Here is a 16,221-nt window from a genome sequence, read left to right on the forward strand (position 1 = left end):
AATATCGATAATGTTATCCATATCACAAATAAAGATTCGTGACATCGTCACAATAAATCTACTTTAGATTGTCAGACCTTTACTTCAGTTGTACTTCAGTTGTTCTACCAACATCTGTATACTGCAATTCGATATAAGTATTTATCAAAATCCTTTTCTTTCCTACCTAACATTTTGAAAATTGTTAAGATCTTAACCACTTTGTCGCAATAAAAACTTCAACCTCACTCGTACAACGTTTTTCTTTCCGTCTGAGAGTGTTATAATTGAGTCTCGAACTTAGATACATTCAATTGAATGAAGTGATTAAAAAAGCTTGATCCCGAAACCAAATCGATATCCAAGAAGCCGTTTTAGTCCATATAACATGGGCAAAAGTTATTCATTGATTACCATACACAAAGTATTAAATCATGTATTACAAAAGAAATATAAAAAATTACATTCGTTACACAAATATAACTTAATTCAGTTTCCTTAATATTCGTTATATTACAATAGGGGAGTTGTGTGTCATTCCAATCCCCAAACTCCTCAGATTGCAACATTGTGTTTATATTTACAGAAACCGCGGTATCCTACTAGCTCGTCTCGCATTCTATGAGCAAACTTCGCCGCCCGATCTTCGTTTATTTTCGTGTTTCCAGTCACCTTGAACTCTCAAGCATTGCTTTCTGCAAAAATGTCCAAAAGGGACAGCGCCTGCACGTTCGAAACATGTGAATATTAGGCCAATTTATATAAACTTGTGGAAAAATATTTCACTCGTTTTGAAAGGCAGAAGTATATTCACCTCGGGTACGGTCAGTTCAAGACGGAACTTAGGACCATCGTAATGGTGGAGGATTGGCCTGAATGAATCCTCCTCCAAAGGCTCGCAAATCTTCCTCGTGATGACTCGGACCTGAAAGTAAATATAATGATGAATTTTGTCGAGACAAAAATGCTTTGCTATGTTTCTTTAACATGGCATGTCGAAGGAACGAACCTGAGCGGGAAAACGTGATTCGCCTGGGTTCTTCTTGTCCTCCCAAGCTGTTGGGTCGATGTTAGATCCACCAAACGTCGCGGCCTGCAAGATTAATCCATAAGTCCGGGGATAATAAACAAGAAAACCCATCTAAGTGGATCCAGACTCGATATCAATAATCAATAAGAGAAGAAATTAAAATGAAATCTCTCCAACACGAACCTCAAAGATTCCATGGAGTTGATGGGTCGAGTAATTGTACAGGAAGAGAGGTAATCCAGGTGTTATCGCACGGACCGAGTCACGGTAACGGGGAGGCAAACCTGAAAACAAGATCGTCTGGCACATTTAGAGAAGCAAGAACAATATTGCAACTTGCAAACAAATATCCCACTGCTGATTGCCCACAATAATCAAGAAACTTAATCAAATTCCAAACATCTTTTTGTCTGAATCTCTCATAAAAATCCGAGTCATCACTCGCATGAAACACATTGAAATTTCACCCTAGAATCATTCCCACAATAAGCAACTTAAATATTTGACCATATGGTTAGTTTTACAATCCAAGCAAACGGAAAATCTCAAAATTCTGCAAATCTAACTTAAAGCAATAATAATAAATCGTTTTCGTTTTTAACATACCAAAGAGTTGCCTTTTCAGATTCTCAGCCATGGTATCGTTGTTGCACACAAAGATGTACCCTCCGATGGTTTCATTTCTCGACAAAGCCTCCGCCGGTGGCAGAGTCTTGAATCTCTTGTCCACGCCATTTTTGTTTTCCCCGTTTCCATTGTTCTCCTTATTACCTTTGTTCTTCTTCCCAATTTTTCCGGCGCCGCCGTAAGCCATCTCCTCTTCGTTCTTCCCGCCGCCCTTATTCACCTTCCCGTTACCACAACGTTGTTGATAAAGTGACCTTTCCCTTTGCCGTAATAACTCTTGATATTCAGAGACGGGGTGGTCAGGTAACTCCCTTTGCTGAACCCGCCGTTCATACCGGGTTTGGATCCGAACCCGGAAACGTCGTCGTTGAGAGGCCCTTTCCACACATCGTTGCTGAACCCGTACCCGGAAATGGAGTCGTTGAACCCGAACCGGGGAAGATCGGCGTTGGTCGTGGATTTCCAGTCATCGTTCGTGAAGCCATAGTTGTTTCTAGGAGCTCCAAAGCCGGGAACGTTGTCCTTAACCGGAGCCGGAGCCTTCCACCCCTCGTTAATGAACCCAAGATTCAACCTTTCAAGATCCGATTCAATATCGTTGACCAGCTCCAAAGGAGAGCTTACCGACCCCACGTCACCGCCGTTGCGGAAATCAAAGTTCCGGCGCTCCACGGCGGGGCGCTTAGCTCCATAATTACTACCCCAAATCGAATCATTCAGCGACAGATTATCAGTCTGAAGACGAAGATTATCGCTGAACTGCCAGAAGGAAGACTGATTACTCTCCATTCCCAAAAAAATCACAAAACTCGGAATCAAAATCAATCAATTAATTAAACACAGAAAGAAGCTAACTTTACGAACTGGGATTGATGGGAAAACCAAGAAATAGGAGGGTAGGTATATATGGAGAAGAAAAACTGGAAATTTCGAGGAAAAAGAGACGACGTGTAGAATTGTCAAGAGTAGAGGTAAAATGGTGACAACATAAACGCGGTTTCGTAGAGTGAGGAAGTGAAAGTGAAGTGGTAGTGGGTTTTTTATTAAATAAAAAATGGAAATCTAGAGGGTGGGGTGGGGGGGGGTTATCCTTTGTTTTCACACACTGGTTTTCTTAAGGATTAAGGCTGTTAATGGCGTAACACGCGGCAACCTAGACGAATATGCCCTGCCTCAAATTTTATCCCTTCGTAAATATACATACATAAAAAAATTTATATAACCACGACGGCTGCATTATGTCTAAAGTTTTCTTTTCTGCATCATTAAATTCAAAAATAATTGTCAAATTTCTTTAAAAATGATATTGTTATTGGTAGTATATTGTGTTTCATGAGAAACAATTTATCAAACATATTTAGTATTATATTCATTATAAATATGTTCAAATATTAAACAATGAGATAGATGGAACTGTTTCTTTTAACCATCTAATTTAAGTTTAAGATCTTAAATAAAAACACATAAAATATTTCAGAAATTTCTAAAAAAATATGTTTCTCATTTTGTTTTCGTTACATAAATACATTAAACTAAAGTATAATCACTAGATTTAATATGTTAACTAAAAATACATGCAATAATGAAATAATGTGTTAAAACTAAATGAGAAGTAAGATAATAAACACCGGATAATTCGTCATTAGCATCATTCAACACTTTTAAAATTTCACAAATACTAGTGAATATGTTCAATTGATTCAAAAATAAATAAATATCATTATCTTGAAGATGTTGATGAAAAAATATACATAATAAATCATTGTATTCAAAAGAAGATAAAAATAAATTATATGTTGAATTTTCAAAATAGTAGAAAGGTTTCGTGCACATCATTTAAGCCTCTTGCCATTGATTTTGCAAAAAAATTCTCAGTTGTTTCATAGCTTGGGGATATGTCAATAGATAATGAATTACGGTCCTGATTGATTTAATATATGATTGTAAATTTTTTTAGTTCCATCTTAAACACATAAATTTAAAATATGACATGTACACCTAATATGAAAAATTTATCACCTAGTAATGATTTATATATTTTAATAAGTATAATAATAATATATTTGTACTAGTATTATCAAAAGAAATTGAAAACGCGTGTAATCAGTACACAATATTTTCTCAATGAAATAAAAGTTCTCTTTTTAGTTCTTCTAAATCTAAGTTCGATACTCTTCGTGTTTGTTTGTCTCGCCAGCTCTCACGAATACTACTAAATCATGTAAGTTTTTATGAATTATAAATTAGATTATATGACATCCTTCATTTAATTATAGCATGCTTAATGAAGTTAGCTATTTAAAAAAACAAAATAAATCTACAAGTGATCGTATCTCTTTTGATGAAAATCAACTTAAAGATCCAGAAATAAATCCAATATTCAAAAGTTAGTTTATTATTTAAAATCTGAAAAGATTAAAGAATTCTTTAAAAGCCTTTGAAAAACAAAGTTCAATACTCGCTGCCTAAGTAGTATCAGAGCCTATTTATGGAAGAAATTCTTCTAAATTAAAGAGATTATATTCTCTTGTTCTAAAGAAATAAAGTAGCTGTATACAGGATAAATCTTTAAGTCAGGTATCTGTAAAACATGTAAGGCCTAAGGGTCAGGTTGGAATAAATCATTGACATTATCTATTCAAATCCTAATGGACAAGATAATACGATCATTTATTAAGAAGAAATATAATACTAAAAATAAAGAAGTAATCATCTCTGAAAATTTGAAAAAAATATTCAAAATTGGAAATTACCAGCATATTCTAATATGAAAATATATAGATCTGATGGTTTTATTTTTGGATATGATTATATCATAAAAACAATAGAAAAACAATTCATCTAAAAAGAAGACATGATTCATTTAGTTTGTTATCACAAAAACTTATTAATATTCACAAGCAATCTTATAAATTTATGCACTTGTGAATGATTCAACTAGGCTTAAAGTTTCTTACAATATAAGATTAAATAATTCAGCCTTAATCATAATTAGATATCAAAGGTATAATAAATTTGAAGATTCCTTATTAGGAATAATAGAGTCCTTATGTGAAGGACATGTACATTTTATTTGTTTCCCTAATTTTTCTATTTCACTTTATGATCCAAACATCATAAAAGCACTCACTTTTAAATATAAATACGGAGGATTTTGATATGATAGATGGAATAGAAAATGTTGTTCTATTATAAAGAATTTGTTATAAAGTTATGAATTCAAACATTTCTAATTTTAGAATTGATTCTAATCAAATTAGTTCTAAGAGAGAAGAAACTACTCTTTTCATAACTAACATAATAAAAGTAATATTATGATTCCTAAAATAATTAATTGAAATCAAGTTACTCTTCCAGAAATCTGGAAAATAGAGAATATTAATTCTTTTCTTACAGAAGAAAATAGAAAATTAGAAAGTATTGTTCAGTATGTATATAGCGATATTGAAATAAAATTCTCATCTCAGATACATCTACATCTTAAATTACTCGAAGAAAATAGAAATTACACTTCTTCCATATCTACAATTGATTTTAAAAAAATAAGTATATCTGATGTTCAAAAACCAATGAATCATTTCTCAATCTGAATATAAGGTTGATTTTCCTGAAACTAGTAGTTCAAGATTTAAAAAAAAATTTATTCTGTCACTAACAGAACTTTTATTTCCTCTACATTTTCTGATATGAGTTATAATGTTATGATCATCAGTAATGACTCTCTTATTCAAAAAAGTTTAAATAAAACTAGAAATCAAAATAAGAAAATATAGTTTTTAAGTAACTTAAAACTAAAATAACAATCGTTATATTTGTTTAAATATAAATAATGTATAGAAAAAACTAAATCAAATTTAGTTTTTTTTAAAATGGATATCTTGAAAGAAATTTTTAGTGCTTTTCTATTATAAAATATTTTATTATTTGTCACTGATAAATGTAATTCAATTATTTAAATCATACAAAAACTCAATTAGTACATATCGACTGCTCTTCTAACATAAACAATTATTAGATACCGACAATCCTATTCCCAGTTATTAAATATTCCTCGTAATCTATTATATCGAGCACTTACTTTTTTACCAAATGTTATAATAAGTAATAATGATGTAATTATAATATTTTAAGCCCCAAACATTATGTAATGCCACCATCTTCTTAATGGGCCAAACTCTATTGATTGTCCAATTTTAAAAATATATCCATATTATAATCCATTATTTTGATAATTTTATGAAGCCCAAATTTTATTTAAGAGCCGGTACGAATAGCCCATAGCCCTTTAAATATTTGTTGGTGTCTTAAAAGTTAAAATCCACGTGCATAAATTAATAATGATGAATCGATTTTCCACAAACTAATAAAAGTAGATTTATAAAAAGTCAAATTAAACAAAGCACATAAAAAAAATTACCTTTATTTATTGAACACCTTCAATGCATATGCAGCCACTGAACTACTAAATTCGAAATTAGAACAAATCAAAATTATTAGAAGAACCACAAAATAAATATAGTGCATTGTCTGATTTGATCAATGATACAAAACTCAAGTAATAAATACTTTTTATTACACAAAATTATTGTTAGTTGCTCAATTATAAGAAAAGATTATCATGATCCATGACTATGGATACAAAAGGCCAAAACGAATAAATTTCAACGAAGCAGCGAAGAGACAAACACCTTAGCGTACCTTTGAGTACATGATCAGCCGAGGGAGCGGCTTGCGACGGTGGCGGTAAGAGAGATGTGCGGAGGCGGAGAGAGCTGGACAAAATAACTTAGTGTAACTTAGAGGACACAATCTCTGAAAATATGACAGGGAAGGCAAAACGTTATTCCGACATGCTACCCACTGGGTTGGCCGGTTAGATGTTCTGCATATGTGTATGTATGTACAAAACACTTTGATATGTCGCACACATATCGTACTCGTCTATTGATTATGAAAAAACATATCCAAATTGCACATTCAATAGATTAGTGATATCTTGTTGGTGGGTCAAGAGATGTACATAGTAGAGTAACATATCAAAACTACGTCTGTACGTATATATGTATGTTTGTATATAAAAAGTGGCCATTTGCTATTATCTGAAAAAATAAAATTATTTTATATATGAAATCCGAAGCCAAGATGTTCTAAATTGGGAATATCTCATTATATAATTGGCGGAAATAGGAGGGTGATACTACGAGGAAAAAATTATAATTTAATGGAGTCGTAGATTTTGAGAGAACAAATACGTTTTTGAAACGGTTGAGCTCCTCATAAGCTGTTTCTGTCAAATATGATATTTTGTAAAAATTATACATTCGATTCTTTTGATTCAAGGATGAAATCTCGAGTTTCACTTTTTTCACTAAATATAATTTTTGATAAAGCCTCAAACACATAATTCTATTTGTATCTGAGCTAAGACCACATCCTTGATTCCTATATTATGAGAACATGACATTTTAATTTAGAAGTGTAAAAAAATCGAGTTGGTTCAAAAAATATTTGATTTGTATTCGAGGTTATCGAATTTGAGCCAAACTTGAACATGTTCGAAATTTTTTTCAAGCCGAACTCGAGCCCAAATTATTTTGTTCGATAGTTTGTAAGCACTTACGAGCTTAATATTTTATTGATATAATAATATATTAAATAAATATATATCAATTATTTATTTTCGAGTGTTTTGCAAATATATTCGAATATTTCAAGCTGGACTAAATTTGAGCTTTGGTTTGAACCAGATTCGAGACGAAAATGATAGACTCATAATAGTTTGTATTTTTTTAATCACAATTTCCAGTATTTTCACTTCCGACATGCTTACTGGATACACTTTCGTGTTTTTTGTTGTAAGAAAAAATTTTATGGTCTTGGAGCAAATTTGAGCTAAAGAGGTGATTTTTATCACATTTAAATTTGATAAGATAAAACGGTGAAAGAAAGACAAAAAAAAAAAGAAATCCTAAAATAAAGCGTGATCATGCCTTGTGACTATATATTTTTGGAATATTTTTAACGTTAGGTTTCTATTGATTAATGGGCTTTTCTCTTAGACCCACTTAATCAACACACATGAAAAGCAAGGAAGCACAACAAAAAAAAAAAGAAGGAGAATCCAACCATATACATATGAAAGACCAGGAAAGAAGGAGGCGCGTGATTATCTCTCCATTTCTCTCTAGAGGATTCTAGTACTTTTCTTTTATGTATTTTATTGATCTATTTTTATGGAGATTGTAAACCGAGACATGCTTGACTAAGGTTTTATTTCTGATTCAGTTACTTCGATTTTATCACTATTATGTCTTGTATTTAATTTAATATTTTTGTCTGTTTCAAGTATTTGTGGATTTATATTTAATTTAATGAAACTTATTTATCGATTAACATGACAATTTAATTCAATATATAATTTTTTAACTGTTATTCATGAATTCATTGATCCGTAATTGTCATGAATGATTGAAATATGAGTAGCGGTAGGTTATGTATGTTATGTTATCATAGTATATTTAATCTAAATAAATTAACGAAACTCGATCTATCAGTTGCAGCTCTCTCGGTAATTATATTTTATGATTAACTGTTTTCACATAGTGAAAATACTATTTTTAATTAATAACGAACACTATCATGCCAAGTTAGTTATCAATAAATTTTGACAGGATGCTAGGTTTAATCAATTAAATTAGGAAATACAATGATTATTTTAATGGCTATCCATATAACCCTAATGTTAATTGTTTGAAAATACATTAATAAATCAAATGTTAACCAATGAACAATGATATAATCGAATATTGGAACCTCATTGAATCAAAATTTGCTCATATTGAATTCTTCATTGAATTTCATTTACCTTGATTGATTATATTCTCACTATAAATTTATTATTCTCCTAGCTTGCCAATTTTAATCTTAGTGTTCTATTTAATCTATATTACAAATCCCATTTTTATTTGTTTTTATTCTTAAAAAAATAAATATCTCGTTCCATGTGGATTCAACTATACTCACAATTACACTCGTTATTTTTGGAAGCAGGAATTTAAGTTTAGTAGTTCAACGACAGCACAACAAAAACATTAAAATTTTCGATTTTTGAATTGAACTCGACGTTGAATACATATCTTTTGAAAAGAATTTGAGCCTTAATTTTTTTTTTCCATATTCGGCATGGTTTATTTATACCTCTATTTGAATTTTTGCACGTTTTAAAATAAGTAAATGTAACTTTTGATAAAGTGATAAGTTTTTTTTATCACAAATATTGTATCAATAGTTTAGAAAAGAATTTATAATTAGTTTCAATAAGAAAATTGTTATCTTATATATACAATTTTATCGCTAAATCTTATTATTGTAATACTTGACAATATTATTTTCACACTTTACTTTCTTACATATAAAATTGTGATCGATCCTTCAAACGTAGTATTTTGTTATGTAACTATATAAATTATTATTTTAAAAATCTATGCTATTTCATTTCAGTTTATTAATATTTTCGAACTAAGCAAATAAATTGAATCGATTTCTGGGAAAAAAAATTTGTGTTTTGCTTCGCAGGTTCGTGATGAGTTATATTTTGTTTCAGTTCGTATTTTTTTTCCTTTCCAAAATACATTTATTTTATTTTATTTTATTTTCAAAATATTTAATCAATTTAATGTTGTAAATAAATTCAACTAATTTTCCATAACTTGAATTAATTGGTTGTTGGCTACAGATTGCGATATACATCATACTTGAAGGCTGAACCAGCGAACCGAAGCGAATATTAAAAATTCAATTCATTTTTTATTAAAAAAGTATTAATAAAAATAATCTTATTCTAAATTTTGTAATAGAATTATACTTTTTATAGTAAATATTATTGTCATTCACTAAATAATAACGTTAGTTCTGCAATGAAAAGAGTACATATATAAATTGATGCAACAAACTTAAAATTTTATATTTAATTTTTTAATGATTATATCATATGTATATTTTGCAACCGTATACATAATTTAGGTGGTTTTTTTTTTTTTTTAGATGAGGGGATTCTGATCTTGTCTCATATTAGACACTTGATTGAACCGATTTACTTTAAAAATAGATCAACTGATCGATCGATTGAACCGACGGTCGGACCGAAAAAATCGTTATATTATATAAAATAATATATTTTAAATTTTAAATATCTTAAAGGTTGTTTATATATAAATAATAAAAAGATATATTTATTTAAGTTTAAAATATAAACAATATATACAAATATATTATATATATTTAAAAAATAAATAAATCAAAATAAAGTATAATATTGCTAAAATAATATTTTTAATAAATTTCAAAATCAAAATATTCATATATATAATAAAAAAATAAAATTTTAAATTTTAAATTAAAAAATAATTTTTTAAAAGAAAAATAAAAATTAATTTTTTTTAAAATAAATAAAGATCCAGTCGGAACAATTCTTGATTGATTTTGATCGGTTCTGACCGGTCCAACCGTTTCTGATTGGTTTGACCAGTCAAATGGTTTTTTTTTTTATCACTTTTTGGATCGGACCCCTAACTGATTCTCGATCGAATAGATAGAAATGGCCGATCCGGTCCGTTCAAGTTTTGGAAATACTATTATATTCATTAATTTACATGATATATATTCCTTTGTCAAAATATAAAATAAAATAGGAAAATATGTAGGATTTAATTTTTTAAACGGATATGTTTGTGCCAAAAACCTAAGAAATATGTATATGATCCGTTATAGAATAAATAAATAATAAAAAGTGGGTGTTTTGTAATAATACTTTTGTGAGGTCCTTAGCTCCTAATCGTTATTACAATGCACTTTGATTAGGGTTAACTAATTACAGCGAAAAACGGGTTTAAAATTTTCTTTACAATGAGCCGAAATCATTTTATTTGAATACTAAATATAGTATTTCATCTCACATTATAAACATGGCCACACATAATCAAAACCAATCATATATCAACAACTCATATTCTCGGGACATGCCCCGGTATATAGATACATATACATATATACTGGGAACAAGACATAAACATAAAACCTCAGCCCAAGCTGTGGCTCCCTCCAGAAGTACCCTTCTCCGGTCTCCTGATATCCTGGAGTACCTGCCATTGTCCACACACAAAGACAACAACAGCCCCCCTTGGGGGTGAGCAAAGCTCCGTATGTAACAACCATCATATATACCACAAGTATCTAAACAATGATATATGGTATGCAATGCATGTATGTCGTGGAGGTATCAGGTCAAATGCCTATCCACTGAGCACATGTCAGAATCAAACGAATCGCTATCAAATCAATGCTCGAGCTGGCACACCGGCCTCAATAAGGGATACTCGTATGATAGCGTCGACGAAGCGCCATCAAATCCCAAATCTCATATCAATCGTCGAGGCCACAAATGTCTATGCTTTAAGGGTCATCTAATACCAAACATAGCATTGTGTTCACAAACCCCAGAATCCAATCAAATCATATCAGGGTATCCAAGGATCATAGCTCAACGTGCATGTCATGTATCGATGTATGCATCAAACGATGTGTGTTAACAAAATATTTATTTTATACATCGATATTCAAATCTCAATGTCATGTATGCCACATAAACTCAACAATTAAGGCATATAGACACATATTCTCAATCCAATTAGTCCAATCAATCCAACATATATCATATAATACAGATACCTGTCGTATGTTACCCGATCGCAACATACCTCAATTCTTCGTTTCCAGTTGATGTAGCCTAAGATATCGGTATAATACTTTATCTACATCAATAACATACTCATTCCAATCAATAACATAATCCAAAATCATTAATATGAGTTTCAAATATCTTTTGAAACTTCAAAAATTCATATCAAATCATAATCATATCATAATTCAATTCCGACTTCGAATATGAGTTTATTGTCGGTTATTCTACTACATATAGTAAATTCAACTTCAAATACATGCTATTCCAGCACTTTGATATTTCAATCTGCTGGAACCAGAAGAAAATTACCTCAGACAGAAGCCCTCGACGCGAAGATCACGAATATATAATTTGTTTCGCGTTTAGGAAGCGTTTCGAAGTCGATTCGGACGAAAGAAATTAAAATCTCTCGAAGTCCCTCGAACTCTCTGAAAGAAAATGGCGAAGAAAAGAAGAAAAGAAAGCATTCTTATCCTCCACCGCTTCGGCGCTCGGGCGGTAGAATTCTCGCGCCCGAGCGCGACACATTCTGCCCCCGGCTAACAATTGCACCGCGCTCGGGCGGTCACAAATTACCGCTCGGGCGCGGCATGTTCTGCCCGAACTATACATTTCATATATCCTGGCGCTCGGGCGGTCATTTTCTACCGCCCGGGCGCCACACGTTCTGTACAAATATTTATTTTTGTACTATATTGGCGTCCGAATTCTCCATTCGAGCTCTTACAACGTCAGTTCATATCCAATATTCATTTTCTCAATTTCATTGTCACGATATAAATCAAATACATAATAACATGACAATTTCATAAATTATCGATAATCACACATGATTTACGATAATACGATACACGATCCTTACAACTTTCCTTTTAAAATTCCAATTATTTAAACAAAAAAATATTGATGGTTTAAGTTGTTCTTACCAACAATAATAATCATAATAATAATAATAATAATAAATATAGTGACATAAAAGATTCGAGTGTGGTACAAACACAGTCTTGGATTTTTGCCTATGAATGGGAAGCAAGAAAAAGCATTGGAAATCATCGTGAAAAAATAAATAAAAATGAGAGCAACCTTTGGGAGAATAAATTTTAGGACAGGCCATGTCACATGGTCTGTGTCCTCGTACAACATGTAGTTGTCCGTCTAATCCCTTTGCAGACAGACAGCAGAAGCAAGTTGACAAGATGCGGGTCCCTTCTGCCACGTGGCGTCATTTGATATCTTGTACTCCCCATGGACCACTGAACTCCCCGGATCACAAAAACCCCAACCCCTGGGTAACACACTACCACCGTGGCACCCACACAGTGGTATTTCCGTATCTCTTATTAAAACCTTTTTTTTATTTTTATTTTTAATTTTTTTTAAGTGAATATCCACTGTTGCCCTTTGAATTCTTAAAGACAAATAAAATAATTAAGGTCATTACAGTAATTACAAGGTGTTAAAAATATCTTCCCATGTAACTTTTATAAATTTCTGTCGGTTACCTTTTCACCATTTTCCTCGTGACAAAAACTTGTCTGATACGGTCTCACATATCGAATTTTGTGAGACAGATATCTTATTTAGATCATCTATGAAAAAATATTTATTTTTATGCTAAGAAGTATTACTTTTTATTGTGAATATCGATAGAGTTGACCCGATTCACAGATAAAGATTCGTAAGACCGTCTCACAAGATATCTATTCTTTTTCGGTTGACCAACAAACCGCATTTCACATCATGATAATTATCTTCTTTTTCTTCTTCTATTTTCTATGTTTCAAAATTTTTAATTCAGTTTTCAAAATAAAAAAAAAAATCTTTATAAATGTAAATTAATTATTATAATTATACATATTTTACATATTTATTATTAGGGATGTTTTTTAAAAAAATTTAAGTTAAGTTTATTACAAGAATTATTAATAAGATTATTTGTAATATTTTATTGAATTTTATAATTATTATATTTTGAAGAAAAAACACTATTATCGTAAATTAATTAGCGTACAAAATTATTTCAATGTTATTTGAGTTTAAACTGGTCATGTCACTTGTCATCCAAAATTATTATACAATATTATAAAAATACTATAAAAACTTCTGTATAAATTTCATTTTAATACAATCACTGAATTTTTTAAAGAAATATTATCTATTTTTCAATGAGTATTTAATATCTTAATTTTAACAATTTTAATTAAATTTTCATCCATTTCTTCAAAATAAGTATTTATATTTATTTTTAGTTTTTTAGACATATATAATTTATATAATAAGAAGAAGAAACAAAAAAGATAAAAAAAAATAAGTAAAACTATCATGGCTTGCAAACGAATCCCATGATGATACATTTCGGATAAAACTAAATAATATATTGAGAAAAAAATTGCTATTAATTAATGAAAATTTTTAAAAAAGCATTAAGATATTATGTTTTTTTTTTTGAGATAATGACGATGATAATAATAATATATAGTTCGAATAACATTTAATGCTTCCGAAACATAATTGTGCAATGACAAATACGAATCATATAGAGATTTTAATATTTTGTTGTATTTGTGTTTATCTGATATTTTATTTCTTATTTTGTGCTTATTATTTAGTTTTATATTGTTTATGGGTTTAAACAAAGTGTGAAAAGAACTTCAATTTGGTAATAAAGTAAAACAATTTAATGCCACATAGAAAAAATATGGAAGGAGCAAACTAGTAAAGACTTTAGATAATTAAGAAAATAATTGGTTTAGTTTTTTTCTTCTTTTTCTAGATGATTTTATAAAAATTCAAAGGAAACGAATTACTACAAGAAAGATATAAAAGTAAATTTTTAGTTGAATTTTTTGTCAATCACGACGGTAGCGATGATTTTTGGAAGGATAAATTTTTCAAAATTTTGACACATTAACATGAGTACTCAACTTCTAGGGAACTTTGTAAATACATATTGGATTCTAGGTTTGTAAGTTTTAAGGGAATCTTGGCAACTTGGCCATTCACATGAGATATACATTGGAGATTGATGAAGAATTGACAATTAAAACATCATAAGAGGCAGAAGCTTTCTTTGAGAAGGAGGCTGGGATTTGAAAAGTTAGAGGAATTTTTCAATATTCTCAAGAGCATGTTCCTAAATTGTCGAGATTTTTTTAAAATTATTCTTTAATAGGATTTAAGATTAGCGAACAAGTTATGCAATTCGAGTTTGTTAAGATCATTGGACTCCCTCATTGACGCCATCTTTACGCCCCATTATCTGAGCAACACTTTCATAACCTTATAGGTTAGTTCAATAACAATGTGGGGACCCGGACGCTAATCATCTTCTTAATCGTTCTTTGGGAATAATTAGATCAATTAATTAAACAAGGTCTAATTTTTTTTAATTGGGTCCTGTATAAACAAGTGTACAAATCTATACAACAAGTTATATTTCATTTTATTTAAATACACGATCAGTGCAATATCTAAATCATGATCTAAAGTACAAAATCTGTTCAAAGTACAATCATAAACAAACTAGTGTCATCTCAATCACATAACCAGTGATAAACTACTAGTTCTACGTCTAAGTCCGGAATCACCACTTTAATCATCATCTCATATTCTCTTCTTGACCCTGATCTTGTCCCACCTGTTGTCATGCACACATACAAACACAACAACAGCCGGATAACTCCGGTGAGAATAAAATTCTCAGTATAAACAATGTATACATACAATGTATAAAATCATAAACATTTATTAAAAGCATGAATCATAATCTGAAACATAAATCGATACAAACATGTAACATAATCTATGAAACATAATCGATACAAGTCTGTAAATCAAGCTCTGACTCTTATTCTTTGACTCGACTCAATCTGGCCTAGTCTAGGATCCCGGTTGAATAAGAACGCAACAATTCACCTACTATCCTCAGCTAAATGGTGATACATTCTTATTCCCAGACCTTGGCACACTATATCGAATATCTGCAATAGAAGTTGATCTGCATTCTAAGCAACATCGATATAAACCAAACGTCAGTGACCTGACACCTCTGCCAATAACTCTGTCACGACTTGACACATCTGCCAAAGACTCTCTATCTCAAATCAATCGTCTAATCCATGCTTTCTATAAATCAATAGAACAAGCATATATAAATGCAATGAATTTAAATATCTGAAAACAATAGCAAATAAGTATGTGGTTTTGGGAAACTCAAGTTCTATCTCACTCGAGTCAGTCTCCCGGTTCAACATTGATTTATACATTTTTTTTCGTAGTCTCGGTCTGAAGAAATGGAAGTTCTGAATTCAAAGTTGTCAATACAATCTGAAATGACATATTCGACAGGTACAATATCAATATACCATCCAAATCAAATCTGTTCTGATCCATCTTAATCTAATTCAAAATCAACGGCATAACGGCACTAGAATGATGTCCTCAGTAACTCAACAATACAAGATATCAATTACAATTCATAACCAATAGCCAATACAATCCATAATTAATCAATAATCGCAATTTCAATACAAAATCTGTATATCTCAATCATATCAATTCTGAAAATCATAACAATTGTATAAACAGTCTGTTCTTCTATCTGACTTTGAATATACGATTACTGATATCACCAGAACACATAATAATAATCAAATCACAATTCCTCCAAAATCATAATTTCAAATCATATCAGAAATCAATAAAACTTACGTCCTGTAGTAGCTGTCGACGAGAGAATCACAGAACTGTGTTCAGATCAAAATTCTGATGGCCGGATCTTGCACAACCAAATTTTTAATAGAGAAATAAGCTTGAGGGAATTTTCATGGAAGCTCTCGATTTCCTT

At 30.6% G+C, this 16,221-nt stretch overlaps 1 protein-coding gene across 1 annotated transcript; it reads right to left on the reverse strand.

Moving 5' to 3' along the window:
• Positions 1-368: 368 nt before the first annotated feature.
• Positions 369-2,638, reverse strand: LOC142526531 (DCD domain-containing protein NRP-B-like). Its single transcript, XM_075631001.1, is given in 6 exon segments — positions 369-702; positions 794-904; positions 989-1,072; positions 1,193-1,293; positions 1,616-1,864; positions 1,867-2,638. Coding segments are annotated over 6 exon segments (1,146 nt in total). The 5' UTR covers positions 2,426-2,638; the 3' UTR covers positions 369-660.
• Positions 2,639-16,221: the final 13,583 nt, after the last annotated feature.

This window comes from Primulina tabacum, chromosome 15 (genome assembly GCF_025594145.1).
Source record: "Primulina tabacum isolate GXHZ01 chromosome 15, ASM2559414v2, whole genome shotgun sequence".
NCBI classification, from domain to species: Eukaryota; Viridiplantae; Streptophyta; class Magnoliopsida; order Lamiales; family Gesneriaceae; genus Primulina; species Primulina tabacum.